This window comes from Nothobranchius furzeri, chromosome 7, assembly GCF_043380555.1.
Source record: "Nothobranchius furzeri strain GRZ-AD chromosome 7, NfurGRZ-RIMD1, whole genome shotgun sequence".
NCBI lineage: Eukaryota > Metazoa > Chordata > Actinopteri > Cyprinodontiformes > Nothobranchiidae > Nothobranchius > Nothobranchius furzeri.
In genome coordinates, this window is record NC_091747.1 from 28,627,736 (window position 1) to 28,648,891 (window position 21,156).

Sequence of the window (21,156 nt, forward strand, 5' to 3'; positions counted from 1 at the left end):
TCAGCGGCCGATACTATGAGAGACAGCAGTTCCTGCAGCAAAGCGCGAATGGCTGGAAGAGGGGTGGACGAGGAATGCTGAATGCCATGGCTCGCGTCAGGTCTGAGAGTGGGCTGGCTGCTAGACTTGAAAAGGAGGAGAGAGGATGCAAGGCTAAAATGACCAGCTAGGTCCGAGTTCACCAACCCAAACCCAGGGGCCGAGAATGTCTAGCGGGGGTTCTGGAGAAAAGGCCTTGACCGCAGAGAAGATCTCGGTGTCCACCATGAAGAACTCCATGTGGCAGACTTTTTCCTCCAGGGAGAGGAGGGCACAGAAGGCACCCGAGACCTGCGGGGTCAGTGTAAGGCTAGCATGCTTAGCCCCTAGGCAGGCAAAACACCTGGGATGTAAATCCTCCAGTGGGATGTAACCCGTCAAACATGCTGGACACAAACGAATGGTGTTGGTTGTCTCTGGAATATAAACATTTGCCCATGTTTTGGGACTGGCTGAGATTAGGCTAATGTTGACACAGCGGTTCAACCTTGTGCACTTTTGAATTAGTAGAAATTTAGTTATGTAGTTTCTGACTGTAACACTTAATATTGGTGAAATTTAAACCAATTAATTAACAGATTTATTGCTGAACATACCAAATAGTAAATTTTGTACTTAACCACATTTCATTTATTGTAGGACAGGCAGTATGATGTGGCCTACATTTCATAACTTGGATTTCATAAAACATGATAAAGTTTAAAAATCTTTGTTACAAATCTAAATTTATTTATAAATAGGATTTAGCTGATGAATGTCATTTAGCTTACTGAGTGATTCGGCTGTTTCGCAAAAAATTTAATTGCCCCCCCCCCCCCCCCTTAACGTGACTGAGTGTAATTATGCCACTTCTCAGGGCCGCATGCACTGAAAATGAAAATCCCACTGTTTCCTTATTGTAACCCAAACAAAGGAGATTGCTGAGCAACGCTGATCTATTCAGACAGGAGGGATAAGGCGGCCTTCTTCGAGTAAAATAATTAGCTGATTTCTCTTGACAATCTGCTATCTGACGCTTGTGTGTCTGTTAAACACCAATAAAAAACTTGATTATGAGAAGAAACAAGATAACGTTAAGCAGAGTATGACCTCTGATAGAAGATTAAGTGACCATATTGAAAGGTCCAATTTAGGAGTGATGATAAATGTTTTGTTTTTTTATTCTGACTTACCTTATCATTAGGACATAAGGGGTAATGTGTGATGTCCTAGACTTTCATAAGTACTGATTATGCCCTCTTAAATTATCATCTATGAATTACTTGGTTTGCTCCCTCAAGCAGATTTTTAAGTACAGTCATTATATCAATACCATTAGAGATTACCCAATATCTTCACTATCTATTGTAGATGGATGGATTTTTGAGTTACCATAGGGTTTTTCTTCTTTTACATTATGTTATGACATTAGAAATCTTGAGGGCCACGACGACCACTCAAACCATGAGTCAAGCCCATTTATAACCTTGAGACTTTCCTGACAAATGAATCTCCTAAACAAATTTCCCTGTTTATGAATGAAGTTACCTAAACCTTGATTTAGTGTCCATGACTTCAGTAGCATTGATTTATGATCAGAATCTAGTTCTTTACTAATTATGAGGAGTATAGAAGTTATGTACATACCTCTACCTAGTGTTAGCCAATCTATATCGTTTCTAAATTAACTGTTTATGTAATTAAATATTGAACTCCTTCTGTGTAGGTTAGAGAATACTTTCTGTTGTTTTTACTAAATCTTTATTTTGCCCCTACTTTTGAGCAGATCAGCTCCCACTTTCTTATCACTTTCTTAATTCAACAAGGATGGAGCGGCAGCTCATTGTACAGCTATCGCCGTTGACTTGATCATTGTTTTGTTATTGCTAGACAAGTATTATAAGATGACACTTGCCCTAAATGACCCTTAGATTTGATCAGTAGCATGATGACCTGACAGATGTTCCTTGATGGTCACATTGTTTTGAGAATCACCTGATTACATATGCATCTAGTAGTTTTTACATTTGTCAATCTTTTATTTTTGTTTATTTCTTGTTGTTTTGTGAGTATAAATGCTTTAGTCGTGCATAATCACACTTAGTTATACTCCTCTGATTGACCTTTAAACTAATTAGGGTTCTTCCTCATGCATTTCTTTGTTTCCTGTAGTGTATCCATTTTATACGAAGTACACCTTTGTAAATTATGAATTATTTCTTTTTAGTTCATCTTTTCCCTTCCTGAAGTGATTATCATCTTTTCAAACACCTTTAGGGTTGTGTGTATCTAAGAATGTCATCAGTTGTTTTATTTTTGATCATTCACTGTCTCTGTGTGACAGATGAGTTTTATTTTCCTTAGATAATTCTGTTGTCCAATTTCACTTATGAAGCCTTAATTTAGCAGTATTTATCTCCTGTTGACAAATTTTACACATTATTTGAGCAGCATTGCTCACCTTACTGAACCTATGTGGAGCTGAAATGTGATTTTTCCATTGACTGGGTTTGTTGTTAGTTAATTCCAGTGTTAGAAGCGGAGAGGTTAAATTAAGAAGTCACTAGAGGTGAAAGTTTCTGGCATAATGAGAGCAAACACATACAGTCTATGATATTGTTATTATTGTTATTTTTGATATGAGCTTGGGGGTTTTGGCAAGCTCACCCTTTTTTCCCAGATGGGTTGATTCTTCTTGATTTCTTTGGATTACATTTTATGCAACAGTTCTTTTACTACAATTTCTCCTGTTATTCCTAGGTGATGTAAATCACTTTTTGTGTTCATTTTCAAATTTCTTTACATGGATTATGGCTTTTTGTTAGTTGTTTAGTTTGTTTTGGGCTTGTTTTGATGTTTTATGCATACTATGTTGCATGACTCTGCCCCTTGCTGACGTGAACTAGTTATTGCAAGTTCCTTGGGATGGGTGTATTTTTTTTTTCGGGGCTGCACAGTGGCGCAGTGGTTAGAGCTGTTGCCTTGCAGCAAGAAGGTCCTGGGTTCGCTTCCCGGCCTGGGATCTTTCTGCATGGTGTTTGCATGTTCTCCCTGTGCATGCGTGGGTTCTCTCCGGGTGCTCCGGCTTCCTCCCACAGTCCAAAAACATGACTGTTAAGTTAACTGGTCTGTCTAAATTGTCCTTAGGTGTGAGTGTGTGTGTGCATGATTGTTTATCCTGTGTGTCTCTGTGTTGCCCTGCGATGGACTGGCTCTCTGTCCAGGGTGTACCCCGCCTGATTGCCCGTTGACCGCTGGAGATAGGCACCAGCCCCCCCGCGACCCTACATGGACAAGCGGGTTCAGAAGATGGATGGATGGGTGTTTTTTCCACATTATGTGAGGTCCAATTTTAACATCGGGTTGGCACAATGCTTGCCGGTATCGGGCCCCTTTTGTTTTTTTTTTTCTGGTGAGCCCCGAGTTGCCTCATGCCTCAAGAGGAGGGGAGGCTGATAATGATTTCCTCACATTATTACACTGCCTGGATGGAATTACCTTAAATATTAGATGATTGTTGCTGAAAACAATTCAAAATCAACAGTGATCTCCCAGAATTTTCTTGTGCTTTTTCACCACAGGTTGTGAAACCAGGAAATTGGGTTCTGATGAAGGTGCTGAAGCGAAACAGATGGGGCAGCCAGAGGTCCATTCGAAGTACTCCTCATTACTTCCACTGCTGTGAAAATTGCTGAGAGGCCATCTTGGATTCATCTATCCCACTGCAAGCTCATCAATGACAACTAACCGCTCTAGCGTGGCAACAAAGTCCGACTACAAAGGTGTGGGCCACCTCTAGGGTGCCGCCTCTCAAACCCGGTGAAGATGAGATGAGATCTGTTTCAAGCTTGCTGGGTTCACCACATTGTTGATGTGGTGGTCGCACTCATGGCCCTGCACTTGGGCCGCCTCTTAGCACCTGATGGAACAACCGAGACAGCAGCATTTGAGGGGGTACTAGAACTGGAACTGAGATGACAGATTGGGGCTCCTCCCTGACCGTGCACCCACATGACAACGTAACCTGCATCCACCTCGGGTGACGACCCCTGGATGCATCTACAACAGGACACAGCGAAGGAGAGACGCTGGGAAGGATAACTACTTCAAGCACCTGCACCCAAATTTCTGGACTGGTTTCACGGCCAAGGACCTGAAGGAATTTTTCCGGGACGAAATCAGCTCCCTGACAATTGGACAACCGCCTCGACATCGCCATGGAAGGACCCCGAAGTCTTCCTGTTGAGAAGTTGAACTTTGCGCTTCATGTTCCGAACTACATTACGCTCCGGACCTGGACTTCAAGATACTTATCAACGTAAGACTGAAACCATCCTGATCAACAGAAGAGGACCCTGACTTCCAAACCTTATGCTCCAACCGGGACTCTCAGTCCACGGACAAGCCCTTTGATGAAGAATGCCTGGTTTGCCTCAGCTCTGCCATGGTTAGAGCTGCATAGATTAATATTACATCTTCATTTTTCCTCCTTCACTGAAAGATTCGTCTGCAACTCGGAGCTTTAAACTAAATTCACCTGATGTTTCAATACACCAAACTGATGTTTTCTGTGTATTATATGGTTTTGCTAATCCTTCCTTATCTCCTTACAGGAACTGCCATAAGTCGTAGAATTGTGCATCACAGTAAATTCGTTTCAATATGTATAAAATAGTTTTTCTTAAGGTTTTAATTGGGTTGATTTAGCTGATTCTACTTTCTATCTCTGTGAACTGCTGTAAGGCATTATTGTCAGTTGTGTTGGCTTGTGTTTATTATTTTATTTGTTCTTACTATTTTAATGATTTTTGTATTGAACTTTGTATGGAATGATTCTTTGGACAAGTTAACAGGATTGAGATTACGATCCACAACAGATATATGATTGCAGCACCTCATGCTGTGTTTGCCTTATTATGTTGATTCTGAACCTTTTATATCTGATCATAGTGTTCATTACTTTCCTTATTATTTTTCTTGTTTTGATGGTTATCATTTTTGTCTTGTTAATTGATTTGTAACCTGCTGGCCCTTAGGACTACTGAAATGATCACCTTTCCTGGTTTACCCTTTTCTATTACTTGATTTGTGATTGATGTAGCTTTCATAGTTAGTGGTGACAAGTTATGGAAGTGGATAATATTCCTTATTACTTTCCTTATTTTGTTTTCCTTATTTGGTTTTGTTTTGTTGCTTCCGTTCTTGATCATGGACTCAATCAACTGAATGTAAATGTATTGCTCTATGCCTCTCTGCATGCTCACTCATTCAGACACACCCACACAAGCCACTCTCACACACACACATTCTTGACCCCCCCCACACACACACACACATTCTTGACTCCCCCCCCCCCCCACACACACAATCTCTCCCTCTATAAACTCTGTGACCAGATGTTCAGTGCATTTTGCCTCGTGCATCTGCCACAGTTATAACTGTTTGACTTGTTGTTCATTGTCTCCTTTTCTCTCCGACTATAGGAAATGGGTTTTTGATAAACATATTGATAAAATCCATGACAGGAGAAAAGAAGAAAATGTACGGAAAGGTAGAGAGAAAACAAATAGGAAAGAGGGAGATCAATGGATCCCGTGAAAGAACAAAAAAATAAGAACAAGAACAAAATAAGGAGAGGGTGGTGATGAAGGTCACGCAAAAGCCAGCTTGAACAAGTGAGTTTTCAGCTGCTTTTTAAAGACCACAGAGTCCAGTGGTCTCAGGCTCAATCAATCAATCAATCAAAATCAATCAATCAATACTTTAATAATCCCAGAGGGAACTTAAGAGTTTTAGTACACACAATTCAGAGATCAGACAAACATGGGCAAGACACATGACAAAAATTGGTGACTGTGGTCATTCACAACCCGAGTCGCGCTACCTTAATAGAGATAAGAGGGTTACATGAGGATTGGTTCAGGTGGAGGGAAAAAAGGCACTTCAGAGTTACCCTCCACCGGGAGGGCAGCTTTGCTCTGCAAAAAAACCACCTCAAACAGATATGCAACAGACAACACAACATAACATGAGACTCCAATAGGAAGGCAGGTGGGGCTGGGATACTGTTTCCCCCAGCGAGAGCAGCCATCTCAGGCGCTCATCTGCTGTACAGTCACAGGTGGTAGGAAGATCGTGGGAGAAGCGAAGAGCACATTGACTCCTCCAGCTGATGACCTCGCCAGGCTGAAGTCCACGAATCCGAAGGCGGGGGGGGGGGGGGGGGGGGGGGGTAGGCCGGGTTTTCACAGCATCTGTCTGCATTCCTTCGTGGGGGTTTTAGTTGCTTGCAGCTCAAGGCTACCAGGGCGTCAGATTCAGATAACAGGAATTTGTTTGGGTCAGGCTGAGATAATTTTCCTCTCTGCCTTCAGTCTTTAAACTGATCATTTCCAGTCCTTCAGTGAAGCCAATTTTGGGTTTTAAACTTAAACTTGTCCATACCGTCCGGCGACTCTCTCCGAGATGACATCCATTTTGTGCACTAATACCAGTATTGTAGCTATAACACTATCCAGCTTATGATTCACCTCGAGTAACGTCCCAGTCTGAGAAGTCTCCACATGGACGTTGCCTTCCGCGGGTAAAGGTCACCCTCCAATCGCTCCCGTCCTCCCAAATTTCCAGAAAACCAGATATCCTCCCACTCCAATAAGGAGAAATCCAGTGATCATCAGACCAAATATCCACACGTCTTCGATGTCCTCAATGAACAGCTGGGAGAGGCATATGATCCTCCACTCCTTCCAGGAATCCAACATATAGCCCACTGGGTGTGTCCCCTGTAGGGTTGTCACGGTATGAAAATTTAACCTCACTGTTATTGTGACCAAAATTATCACGGTTTTCGGTATTATCGCGGTATTTTTTAAACGGTGTTGCATATGTTCAGAAAGCATTGATAGTCCTGTTCTACACAAACTGAAATAGTTCTGAAAAGGTTTAACAGTGTTTATTAAACCTAAAATAACACAAAGCCTTAGCAAAAGTGCAACTTTTCACAAGTAAAGGAACAAATAGCTTATTGTTCTGGAACATGTTACAGTAGTCAGTGCAGGTTTAAATTATACAAATCCAAACATTCAAAACATAAACAATATGTAAACAAATCAAAGAAACACCACTTTTTTTCTCATATACTTGTTTTCTTCATTATCAAAATGAAAATCTAAAACTCCAGTCCACACTTGACTTGAGCACTGTACAAGTCAACCTTAAAAAATATGTATTTAAAATAAATAGCCACTTTAAACAAATTACTAAAATAACTACTACACTATGTAATCAAATCCAAATGTTCAAGTATAAATGGCATTGAATAAGTAAACAAATCAATGACAAGGAACTAATTGTATATTTCTCTTCATCATCAACAAATAAGATGCTTCATCCAGCAACAGGGTGTCCGTGACACGGTTTAAATGCTGGCAGAGGACGCTGCGGCTGCAGTATATAGTGACTCGTTGCATTCTCCCTCAGCCAAAAGTCCTCGCGTCATGCATTTAAGCTAAAATGCTAATGTTAACTTACCTTGCACTGGCTGTAGAGACGTGGGTGATGGTCACTCAGATGTGCCATTAGATTCGAAGTGTTGCTGCCTTTTGCAGACACTTGTTTCCTGCACGTTCTGCAAACGGGATAGCAGTCTTCTATTAACTGTCCCTCAGCATTTTTCAGAAATCCAAAATATGCCCATACTTCCGAGTTAGTCTTCTTTGAGGGCTGATGGATGTCCTGGGCGCTGCCGTCTCCTCCTTCGGCCATTATTTCAGCTTCAAAGTTTTGGTGCCGTTGCAAACTAAAAAGTGCGTGTGCGCGCCGCGGGAACTTCAGCTGAAGCGACGGTGGCTGGTAAGGGTCATCGCGCCAAAACCGCGGCCACGGTAAACCCACCGAGATAATATAGTTTTTTAAAAACTGGACGGTTATTTTTATTGTCAACTTTTTTACCGGGGTTTACCGCTATACCGGTTACCGTGACAACCCTAGTCCCCTGTGGACATGTGGGAGCCCCCTGCTCTGTTCTCATTGTTGAAAAAATCTTATCGGTCGCACTGAATGACCAGTTTATCAAATCCATGGTTAGTAAAAAACTGAGTTTTTCAGAAGAAATGCAGAGAAGCACTCTGTGGGCAGACAGGATAAAGAGCCTTGGGAAAAAAAAGATAAGGGAGCGAAAGAGGGAAGCGTCTGTACTCCTCGAGTGCCAGAAGGATGAAAGACTTCCAGAGTCTGGGGGCCACAGCAGCAGATGATCTGCCACCTTTTGTCTTTAGCCTGGTGCTGCACAACCAGTAGGCTTTGGATAAGTGAAAGATGATTAATCCAACAGGCGATGGCTTAAAAGGTGGAGCTATATGACACAGAACTTTGAATTTAGTCATTTTTAAGCAGAATTTTAGTTGATTTACTCTGCTCACCTCATATGGACTCACACTGGCTAAATAATAATAATAATAATAATAAAAACAGATTAGTCCTTACATTTTAAACAGTTTAGCAATAAAGAATTAAAACATCATACTGACAAGCATAGCTAAAAAATAAGAAAAAAGTTACCAGAAGAATCTGTGCAAAACTGCATGCCAGCCCAACACAATTACCACTAGACTACCAAGTCTGTTACATGACACTTGTCGCCTAAGCCACATATCCTGAGCTGGCCAGAGCAGACAGGTTTCAGACCAGAGACTAGCAGGGCTTGAAGGCGAGACTAGTTTCCATTGACGCTTTACAAGATTTTCAAAGTAAAACTCAAAATTTGCAGCTGCAATAGAAAAATACATGAATGCAGCCAAAATGGGTTTAGGTATTTTTTTTCCATAAGGAAATAACAATATCACATCGTGAAAAGCTCCAACATGTTTGATTTTCCATGATATGGCCCCTTTAATTTCTCCAACTTCACATGTAGTCAATGAAGTTTAATGTTCAAACACTTACGGTTTCATGCTGAAGAGGTCCCGGACGGCCATGTTGGTGTTGGGCTCTCGACTCCGGTTTCGCTCCGTGAGGAGCTTGTCCTTGGTCCAAGTCATGTGCACCCGATCAGGCCCAACATCAGGCTTGTCATTAGCTGCAGCATAAGACGCTGTGTTCTTGTCATGGATGAGCTGGGCCTGGACAGGATTTAGAGACAATGGTAAGAAAACAAAGGGGGTAGGGGGCTTACTTTTATTTGGTGAAGGGTCTAAAGTATGAAACAGGAATGGGAGTGTTGCACATGCCGTTTTCACACAGGCAGAGCTTGGGCTGGGCGATATGGCCTAAATTAAATATCACAATATACTGAGTTCACCTTGATAAAGATATAGAGACGATAACTACATGCATGCGCAAAAAGAAAACAACCTAAAAAGACTGTCCACTAGATGGGGCTGTCACTGTGAGTCATGTCATGTAGGTGGTACAGCTTCTTAATAGGACATGAACATTGTCAACCTAACCACATCAATTAATAGTTATTTATTATTGAGTTTATTGTCATGGGAAAAATGATATTGGTTAGTCAGAAACTTCAGTAATGATAAATCATCCATTAATCATCCAGCCCTAGGCACAGCAGAAACAGGACCCAGACTGTTTATAGAGATAAACGCAGATTCATCAGGACTGAAAATAACATCAAGTGTGTCGACTGAAAGAGGGATACAATACAAAACAGTTTCTTTGGAGGAAGAAGACCAACCAAATACCTTTCTCACTCTAAGGCTAAACAATTTTAGGAAAAGACAGTATGTAATCAATGTTTCCAGGAGGAATTGCAATTTGAGTTTGATTTACTATTTTCTTCTAATCAAGGTTCAACAAATTATTCACAATATAATACAAATCATACCATAAAACATTAAAAGTTTTTTATTTTTTCCTATTATTATCTTTCTTAATGCTTTTATGTGCTTGTGAAACAACTTGTGATTTTTATCTATAGAGGCACTATATGTTGTATATGGGGCTATGGGGTACCCCACTGCAGTGGTTTCACTGATATCTGTCAAACAGTTTTCAAGGTTCAGTTTTGTAACTGTTCTTCTCCATGCCTGGGAGTGCCGCAGGGATCTGTGCTTGGGCCTCTCCTGTTCTCAATTTACATCCTCCCTCTGGGTTCCATCCTGAGGAAATATAGCCATGCATCTCTATGCAGATGATTGTCAGATCTACCAGGTTTTGAACAAACCAGGTGCTCTCTCTCTTCTGGACCAATGTTTGGCTGAAGTGAGGGACTGGCTTGCTGACAATTTTCTGAAGCTGAATGACTCCAAGTCTTAGGCACTCCTCATGGCTCCTAACAAAATCACACACTGACTTTCTTATTTGGACACTCTCCCATACAACCTCAAGCAGTGTGTTACCAACCTGGGAGTGAAACTGGATACCCACTTTTCCATGGGCCCTCAGTTTAATGCAGTGGTCAGATCTTGTTTCTTCCAGCTACGCCAACTGATTAACTTGAAACCAATTCTGAAACGGGCGCACCTGGAATCTGTAATTCATGCTTTTATCATCTTTCAACTGGATTATGCAAATTCCATTTTATTTGGTGTACCAGCCTCTGCTGTTAACAGGCTTCAGGTGGTACAGAATGTGGCAGCTAGGTTTCTGATGAACACTTCTAGACGTGACCATATCAAACCTGTACTGGCGCAGCTCCATTGGCTACCCATAGACTTCAGAGTGAAGTTTAAAATTCTGATCTTTGTTTTCAAGGCCCTGAATGGTCTGGCACCGGATTATCTGTCTGACCTTGTGGGTCCATGTGTGTTTTTATTTCTGCAGTGAGACAAACTCACCTCACACCATCCAGAGTTTGTTCTTTAAAGCTTCTATTAAATCCTCCATGTTGACGTATTTTAACAAGTTTCCTCTACGCCGCATTTTTTGCTGCAGGAGTTAAAGTTTACATTACGGAGTAAGGCAGACGCGTTTGTTTATATCTGGGTGGGGGGAGGGGGGACTCGGTGCTGCTCACAGACAGCTGGTGTGATCAGCTCTGAAAAGCATTGATCACAATTTGCAGATCACGTTTATTTTTCACGGAGATTGGCTGCGGATTCCTCTTCCGGACGGCATACTAGGAATCGAAATAAAAAACTTTGAACGACTCCGGGAAAAACTAACAGTTGGTCCCGATTCCAATAGATGCTCGATGCCCAACCCTACTGACAAGCATATCACACTCTTTCCATTTTTTTAAGATGGCGACGTAACGTTTCTGTTTATAAGTGTGCTTCTATAGCTGACAAACAGCTAAAACATGTTGTTTTACGAGTATTATTCGCATGTCATGTTGTGTTCTCATATATTTATATTTTAGAGACTTACTTGTCTGTGAAAATTTCCTCAACTCTGCATCAGCTGAGGTATTGCTTTAATTTGAAGAGGTATTCCTTTAATTTGAAGCAAGTAAGCGGTAGTCTAACGCTATTGGTAAGTTCTGGTCGACGCTCAGTTTCCTATTGCATGGAGCTCTGCAGGGCAGGGGGCGAGCTTAGCAAAAAAAAAAAAAAAAAAAAAACAACAAATGTTTTATTGCTTACATTATATCACAGTACATGATAAGATAATCACTTACGGACTTTTGACAAATCATACCTAATTTCTGAAAGAAGAAAACTCCGGAAAAATACTTTAATGCATAAAAAACGCGTTTATTTAGACAGCCCTAATTTATATGCAACATCAACCACAGCCAGCTCTTCTAATAAAATCACCCCTCTTTATATGAAACAAAACAGTAAACAAGTTTGATAAAAAAAAAATCTTCAGTTTTACAATCTGATGTCTACTTACTTAATTCCTGAATTCTGACTTGAACATCTACATTTATAATTTCTGGGTCCAAATGGAGCAGGTATAGGGTAGCCACAGCTGAAGCTTAGTAAAGACAGCCCTGTGTGTCTAACAATGAGGGTCAGTGGTGGAAACATTGAACTACCTCATCCTCCTGAGTGTCCTCCATCGTTGAGGCCTGCTGGCTGAGGTTGACTGTCTCTGTAGCACCCTGGTTCTTCCTCCGTATTGAGCTACGTGATTCATCAGTGATACTCTGAATCTGAGTGGTGTGGTCCAAACAGACAGTGGGGATGAAAAGAAAAAGGGGCGAGTTGTCAGACAGCTCACATTTCCACAACCTAAACTAGATTGTTTATATGTACATTATCAAGGGTAAAATGTGACACCTTCTTGTCTTTAATGGCAACATGATTTCATCTAGAACTAACCCAAACCATATTGTGTTGAAAAGCACTTTACCTCTCGCTCTCTTTCAGTCCTAGAAAGGTGCATCTGCTTCAGCATTTGAGATCGCTGTTCCATCACCAGTGTTTTCTCATAAGTGAAGGCTGATATGTCATTATCATGCTAAAAAGGTAAAAACAAAGCATTTAAAAATATTGGTAAATGCACTGTATTTAAAATAGCACCTTCTAGATTTCTACAACCCACCCAAAGTGCTTCACTAGACAGTCACACACACATATGAACACACTGGTGGTGATGAGCTACACTGTAATTGCAGCTGCTCTGTGATAAACTGACAAAAGTGAGGCTGCTGAGCACAGGTTCCACTGGTCCCTCTGACCACCACTAGCATGTGAGGAGGGTCAAGTGTCTTGCTCAGGTCACAATGACTGCAACAGACTAAGCGGGATTTGATCCTGCAACCCTACAGTTACAGGAATGACATTTAACTCCTCTGCCAGTCTCTGTGCAAGTTTGTGTTAGTTTAAGTAGGGTTCCAAGCCCAAAGGGCAGGGAACCCTATTGTTTTTGTACAGATTTTTCATTATTATCATTATAGTCATATTATTATCATAATTGTTTTTGTACAGTTTTTATTTACTCATTTGTTATTATTTATTATTCTCCGCTAAAGTGACATGTGTGCAAGAGTCCGCTCCACAGAATTAAAAATTCATTTCCAGAAACTCTATTGCAAAGGTCAATGCATTCTCCCAACCATAAGCCGCACATTCAAAAAATTTATATGTGCTTGGTCCTTGAATGACTCAGCATTTTTTATGTATTGGCCATGCCCATTTCTGCCTAACTAGATTTTTTTCTAGATTGAAAAACTTGAAAGATAGTTTTAATAATAATAATGATAATAATAATAATAATAATAATACATTTTATTTAAAAGCACCTTTCAAAACACCCAAGGTCACTTTACAAGATAAAACACAATAAATACAGCAAAATACCAGGATAAAAAAAAATCAAACTGTCATTAAAACAGATCAAACAATCACAAGTCGTAAGTAGTTTTGAACAGATGAGTCTTGAGTCTGGATTTCAAAAGGGTGAGGCTGTCAATGTTTCAGATGTCTGGGGGGAGTGTGTTCCAAAGATAGGGAGCAGAGCAGCTGAAAGCTCTGTCCCCCATGGTAGTGAGGTGTGCAGGAGGGGCAACAAAGTGGAGAGAAGAAGAGGATCTGAGTGAACATGATGGGGTAGCAATATTAACGAGGTCTGTTAAATAGGGAGGAGAAAGATTAAGTATTGCTTTGAAGGTGTGGAGGAGGATCTTGAAGGTGGACCTAAATTTAACTGGAAGCCAGTGGAGCTGCTGAAGAACGGGGTGATGTGGAGAAAGGATGGGGTTCCGGTGATAACACGGGCTGCTGAGTTCTGGACCAGTTTAAGTTTATGAGGGAGTTTATTGGGGAGATCAAAAAGAAGTGAACAGCAGTAGTCAAGACGGGAAGTGACAAGGCTGTGACGAGAGTGGCTGCAGCATGAGGGGCCAGGGAGGAGCGAAGACGATTTATGGATGAAAGGTAGAAATAGGCTAACAGAGTTATGTTATTGATGTGGGCATGGAAAGACAGTGAACTGTCGAGGATAACACCCAGACTCTTAACCTGCGGAGAAGGGTAAACTGTGGCACTGTCAATAGTTAGGGAAAAGCTGTCAGTTTTGGAGGTGTTGGATTTTGTACCAATAAGTAGAATCTTGATTTTATTGCCGTGAAGTTTGAGAAAATTTGAGGGGAACCAAGATTTGATGTCAGAGAGGCAGTGGGTAAGGGATGAGGGTGGGAGAACGGAATTAGGTTTTATATATATATCCTCCTCTATATATATATCAACTTAACTCTGGGATTAACCCAATTGCTCAACATGCTGTACTCATTATGAACATGTTTAAAAAAAGTACCTTACAACTGGTAACAATACGTATGTAAAAGGAAATACCATATTGATTTGACTATAACTTTTATCAGCTTGTAATCTAGTCACAAAGAGGCCACGCTTCTTACTGATATTTAAGTTTTTTTAATCTCCTTGTACCACAAAACACAGTGAAAACTGAAAATAAAAATGCTGTTTTCGATTTAAGTTATGCTAGCTGAAGAATGCACAAAGGATGCTTTAACAAAAAAAAAAAAAGAAAAAAAAAAGAAAATATTGAACTCTGTGGCAAACACAGTAATATTTGTTTTAAAAGACACAAGTGAACATTTTCTTAGAGTGTAATGAGTTCTCAATGTATATTTGTGACTTAGAAAAGTACCTGAGAATCAAATGACTGACACGGAGTCCTGGCGTTGCCATGAAAACATGTAAACGCTGAGCATTCTACCTGAACAGCGCCTGCTACACAGCTTTAATCAAGCAGCTAGTGGTCTCTATTTTTAGTTCTGATACCTTTGTAGTCCTCATAGGCATGAATGAATAATTCTTGCTCAGTCCGGAAGAACAAGAACAAAAGTTTCTATTTTCATTAATCAGGCACCGATTAATAGGGGCTTCCTGACGCGCTCCTCGCTTGATTTAGCGAGGATTGAATCCACTTGAGCTTTGCTCGTGCAACCGAAAAGCCCTGCAGTGAACTGGTGCGCTATCTATAAGCGAAGCTTTTTAAAAAAAGTCTCACATTTCTGGAAACCCCAGCACTTCCGTGTCACTTCGTTGACGCTCGAACGCTCAGGGATTCCTAGATTAAATCGTGAGCCGGCGTTTCACTGGCGCTCTCACTTCCGCGTCTGTGAAACCACGCTCTCAACAAGCTCAGCTGCCGACCCCAGCCGATCAGTCTGACAGCAGGGTTGTGTCAGTCATCATTGCGTCGCCTACAGGTTGTGCAGAACAGCGCAGCCAGGTTCCTGACTGGGACCAGGAAACGGGACCACATCAGTCCGGTTCTGGCCTCCCTGCACTGGCTTCCGGTTTGCTATCGCTCACAATTCAAAATCCTCGTCTTTGTTTATTATTTCTTCCAGGGTAGTGGTCCCCCCCATCTAGCCACACTCCTGAACACATTCCCCATCACGCGCTCTGCGCTCCTCTGACCAAGGCCTGCTCGCTGTCCCTCGTTCTAGGTGTCGTACTCACAGGGACCGGGCTTTCTCAGTCCTAGCACCGTCACTCTGGAACGAGCTGCCACCATCAGTTAGGCTGTCCCCATCTCTGCCAGTCTTTAAGAGTCGCCTAAAAACACACCTCCTCTGCTTGGCGTTTCCTGAACATGTTTGATTTTGGCCGTCTTTTATGTTGAATTTATTTTACAGTTTTCATTGGTTCACTCAATCCATTGTTTTACACATTTGTCCTGTACCAGAATGTTTCACCTTTTTTGTAATTTGTATTTTGTCATTTGAATTGCTTTTATTTTTGATTTATTCAATATATTTACCTTCTAATGTACCATGTTCAGCGCCTTGGGCTTCCTGACAGGGTTGCGGAAGGCACTTTATAAATAAAGCTTTGATTGATTGATTGATAAATGTTTGCTCTCTTCTGTGTGTTCAGACATAAAAGAAAAAAAAAAGAGATGAACCCCCCAGCAGATGTACAGAACATCGATCTACACCCACTTCCCTCTTTTCTAACGATGGGGGAATGGAACCTGGTGCTGATCTTTGCCCCTGTAAGAACCTTTAGGTAACCATGGTAAACACTCTCTGTTAACCTGATTTTTATTATGGAAAAACTCAGCCAATGGCACTAACTGCCAATTTGTTTCTAGATGTTAACATGTTAGTAATTTAAGATGACGAAGGCAGTCACTGCGTGGTTTAGTCTGGCTGTTATCATGCTGATAGTGGTGTGAAAAACTATTTGCCCCATCCTGATTTCTTATTCTTTTGCATGTTTGTCACACAAAATGTTTCTGATCATCTAACACATTTAACCATTAGTCAAAGATAACACAAGTAAACACAAAATGCAGTTTTGAAATGATGGTTTTTATTATTTAGGGAGAGAATAAAATCCAAACCTACATTGCCCTGTGTGAAAAAGTTATTGCCCCCCTTGTTAAAAAATAACCTAACTGTGGTGTTTCACACCTGAGTTCCATTTCTGTAGCCACCCCCAAGCCTGATTACTGCCACACCTGTTTCAATCAAGAAATCACTTAAATATTAGCTGCCTGACACAGAGAAGTAGACCACCTCAAAAGCTAGACATCATGTCAAGATCCAAAGAAATTCAAGAACAAATGAGAACAAAAGTAATTGAGATCTACCAGTCTGGAAAAGGTTATAAAGCCATTTCTAAAGCGTTGGGACTCCAGCGAACCACAGTGAGAGCCATTATCCACAAATGGCAACAACATGGAACAGTGGTGAACCTTCCCAGGAGTGGGCGGCCGACCAAAATTACCCCAAGAGTGCAGAGACAACTCAACAGAGAGGTCACAAAAGACCCCAGGACAACTTCTAAAGAACTGCAGGCCTCACTTGCCTCAATTAAGGTCAGTGTTCACGACTCCACCATAAGAAAGAGACTGGGCAAAAATGGCCTGCATGGCAAATTTCCAAGACGCAAAACACTGTTAAGCAAAAAGAACATTAGGGCTCGTCTCAATTTTGCTAAGAAACATCTCGATTGCCAAGACTTTTGGGAAAATACCTTGTGGACTGATGAGACAAAAGTTGACCTGTTTGGAAGGCAAATGTCCCGTTACATCTGGTGTAGAAGTAACACAGCATTTACTTGTGTTATCTTTGACTAATGGTTAAATGTGTTTGATGATCAGAAACATTTTGTATGACAAACATGCAAAAGAAATCAGGAAGGGGGCAAATAGTTTTTCACACCACTGTAAGATGTGTCCTATGTACCTCTCATTGAGCTGTTGACAAAATTGCGCCCACATTTTCAAAGATAAACACATTTCTTTTAACAATAGAAGTGTTTGCATCTTTACTGTTCCCCTGCTTGAGCCCCTCCCCAGGACACAGCCGTCTGGAGCACATCAACGATCAGAGCTCTACGCCTCTCAGCTCAAAATAATCCCCGGAGAGTCCAGATGAATAATGTAATATAAGTAGAACTGGGATCTTTTTCCGGCTCCCTCTAGGTGTGTATTTGAAGGCTTCCAGGAGCTCCTTTTAGCTCACTCATAATTCAAACCCTGCGTATAGCACAAGTTGGTTGCATGAGTTGCCGGAACCTAGCAGACAGTTGCCGGAATGGTCCTTTCAAAACAAGACAGTTCCTGGATCTTGTTCCGGCAAGATCTGGCTCAAATTAAACCCTGACTGAGACATTCGGTATTGCGCTTCCCCATTCAGCCACTAGATGCTGTGCGTATGCACGGTCAGAGATGTTCTTACATTTAGGAACGTTTCTACACACAAGTACAAAATGATAAATATCACACAATGAGTAGAACTGTTCCTACGCACGAAATAAGCACAGATCTGTGCGTAAGTACGTTTGATAAATGAGGCCCCTGGTCTTTGTTTTGAACTCTTTGTCAGGATCTGCCCCATCATATTTAGCCTCACTGCTGACCCATTATGTCATCACTGCGTTTGGGTCAGAGTGACCTTTTTGTGGTTCCGCGATCAAAGCATAAATCCAGGGGTGATCGTACCTTTTCAGTTCTGGGTCCCCAGTTTTGGAACCAACTGCCGCTAGAAATAAAACAGTCCCCCTGCTAACTGTGCATTTTTAAAGCTAGGCTTAATGTTTATCTTAGATCTATTTCTTAGTTGTACTACTCATGTTTCAATGTTCTGATCAACATTGTTGTTTCATTGGGTTTTAACTCTTATTGCCTTTGAATGTTTTATTTTTGTATTTTACTGAATAGTTGTTTTATTGTGTTTTAGTTGTTTTTCACATTATGCATTGTTTACGAAAACCTTTAAGCCACGCCTGCCAAACTGGTAGACATGGGAGTGTCTCACGCAGTACATTTTTTAACTACATAGGACAATGTCCTTGTGTGCTTCAAATTTGTATTTATTTGAGAGTAGGTATTGTAGTGACCTCTGACCTTATCAGTATGATTTTCTGCAAAATGCAGAAAGTGAGGATTAGACAGTTCCTCTGCTTAGAAAAAAACCTGAATTTACCAGGAATTTCATCATATAATTATTAGAAATTATTATTAAACACCAGAAACAACAGAAACTATTTCTAAACATTGTAATGATCTATAAGGGCTTTTTTGGATTGCTGTTGTAGCCTAATGTTACTGTTCCTTTAAGAGTCACATTGGCTGGATGAAGAGTCAAAATGAAACTGGTGATTTGGGTTTATCTCAGCTATTGGACTACTCTAGTAAACCACTGTTAGGGCAAAATGTGTTTCTGTCTGGCATTGTAGTTCAGCACAAATATCACAATAATAAGAAATTATCTTGAGTTTGTAATACAGCTGCTTAAAGCCTCTGGTGCACCACGCACCATGTGCTAATCAGTTATAATGCTGGGAAGAAGCGCTCCAGCAGGCAGCTGCTGCAGAGACCAGAGACGATTTCTGATGGATTATTGAAAAAAAAAAACATACATGTCACAAAATCAGAGCAAATGATCAACAAACAGTTTGTGGTTTTTAGGAAGTTTTTATTTTTGCAAGTTCAGAAAAGAGGCATGTCAGTGTTAATGTCAGACGATTTAAAGTTATTCATCTGACATTATCAAAACATGTCGGTAATGTCTGACTGTTTTCGCAAACACTTCACTATGTTCAGTACCTTGGGCCCCCTTGATTTGTGGTAGGAAGGAGTTTTATAAATAAACTTTAAATTATGAGTAAAGCATCAAATACATTATCAAATCCCAGAGGGCGGCTGGTTTACCTATAGTCTAATTACTGTAACTGCTAACAGCACAATGCTAAAATAAATAAAGGTACTCTTGGTTTTTTGTTGTGGTGTAGAAAAATAAAACATAACCCTTTAAAAATCTAAATAATCTGAAATTTGAGCTATCACACAGGATGTTTACTTACCATCTCCACAACTTCCACTGCAGCGTCCAGTCGCAGGTGATAAAGGAACATCTGTAGATCCTTCTTCATTTGAATACTATTGTCATCCATCTGGGCAACAGTGAAGATACGCATCTTACACTTCCTCCACACCTGGGCAGAAATACATGATGGATGGATGAAAGAGCTTGAAATGAATATGAAACTTAGCACGCTACATGTTTACTTTTCACATGCTGTGTATAATGTGTACGCATGTATAATTCTAATTATATTGTTTATAAATTAACTGACATAAGTAAACTTTAAAAAACCTCAAGAAATTATTAGCAAAACATAACATGAAATAAAAAGTTTGTCCTGGTTTGTCAGGCTGTTTGGACCTAATGGACTGAATTAGATTTTAATGATAGCCTACCCCCATATGGCGAATCAATAACTACCTTGTGCTGTCGCAGCAGGAAGGGCAGCAGCATCAACATGCCTCCATCATGAACCACCCACCACACATCAATAGTGCCCTCTCCCAGGCAGTCCTGGTTGGTAGGGAAACTGTCCACATTTTTGGCCACGAGTAAGGCCTGATGGGCCGCTGTAGTCTCACGTATGGTCTCTGGATGGACAGAAGAAAAAAATCTGCAGTGTTCAGTTATAACGTACAGGCAAGGTTAAATGCCCTGTATTTGTACAGTATATATATATATATATATATATATATATATATATATATATATATATATATATATATATATATATATATATATATATATATATATACATCACTTATACACTAATTTTCTTTGTTGTGACATCACAATAAGGGAGTTTGTCAAATGACTCTAAGGCTAATGCTTCCTGGCACAACACAACAGCAGTTTAAAAGGATACAAAAAGGCAAGTTTTGCAAAAGATGTCCACTTTAACTTTGAACCATGATGTACCTATGAAGTTCCTCCAAGAGGTTGGGTCGTTGGACTGCCTCCAGGTTCCAGGCCAGCTCATCAGGACTGAATTGTGCTTCATCCCTCCCAAACCTGCAGACTGGATGAGGTGGGAGACACCATCTCTGAGGTCTGAAGACACCACAACATGACAGAAGCCCTTGGTCCGCTCAGCTGCCATGGCAGACTTGATGTTCTAAAGTGGGCAAAACAATGGAAAAAGTGGTAGAATTAGCTGTTCGTAATATTTTGGAAAAACAAATAGCATTTAGAGTTATTTGCCCGTTTTGTTCAGTAGATGGTAGAACACATCTGTAAAGACTTGCGCTAAACTAACTAACTTCTGAATATGCAAGTGGCTCTAGAAATTACACTATAAAACATGAATAAAGAAAATAACAAATATATAAAAGCTAACAGTTAATTGGTAGTAAATCAGGTAGTATGAAATATTAAATTATATTCAGCAGCAACCAGAAACATAAGATCCAAAAGAAAGTCAACATGCATCAACTCATTTGTATATCCAGTCCTTTGACCATCTGTCGGGCACATTCACTAACCTGCTCAGCTTTCTTGGCCTCTTCTTCTTTAGTGAGGTAAGTTCCTTCAAAAACATTACCCACAATTGTCAGGCCTTTCCCTGCTTTTAGCTGAGTGGTGAAGGACAGCAGACGAGGGTGTTTGACTCTCTGATCTGAGTCCAGGTTCAGTAGCACCAATAACTGAGGCCTGGGCACAAAAAGAAGCAAAGAACATTAGGACAAACTGTTTAAGCATCTTTTGTCAGACTAAGATACCAACTACCTAACAAGAAGTAGTGGTGTAACTGTACTTTCTGACAGTTATACATTTAGTTTTTAGTCTTTGCAAAACATTATTTTAAACAACCCCTCCAGAGACCACCACATAAAGACAGTTCAGATACATAAGTGTTTTATTGACAGTTTCAAAGGTGAGTAGAAGCAAAAGGTAATCACTCATTTCAGCTACACTGGACCCTTACTGGATTACTGAGTGTTTTCATG

General features: G+C 40.7%; 1 protein-coding gene across 4 annotated transcripts in view; it reads right to left on the reverse strand.

Moving 5' to 3' along the window:
- slc12a7b (solute carrier family 12 member 7b) overlaps nucleotides 1–21,156 on the reverse strand; it is a 192,529-nt gene that overhangs the window by 28,475 nt on the left and 142,898 nt on the right. For all 4 annotated transcript variants that reach the window (XR_011521039.1, XM_054751258.2, XM_054751259.2 and 1 more), the window contains exons 17-23: nucleotides 20,692–20,860; nucleotides 20,129–20,324; nucleotides 19,631–19,800; nucleotides 19,209–19,340; nucleotides 12,271–12,378; nucleotides 11,954–12,070; nucleotides 8,962–9,137 (exon numbers count right to left, since the gene is read on the reverse strand). Coding sequence is in view for 3 of the 4 variants with exons in the window: in XM_054751258.2 (XP_054607233.2) it covers nucleotides 8,962–9,137; nucleotides 11,954–12,070; nucleotides 12,271–12,378; nucleotides 19,209–19,340; nucleotides 19,631–19,800; nucleotides 20,129–20,324; nucleotides 20,692–20,860 (1,068 nt within the window). In the remaining variant the exon portion in view is untranslated. The remainder of the gene's footprint in view (nucleotides 1–8,961; nucleotides 9,138–11,953; nucleotides 12,071–12,270; nucleotides 12,379–19,208; nucleotides 19,341–19,630; nucleotides 19,801–20,128; nucleotides 20,325–20,691; nucleotides 20,861–21,156) is intronic.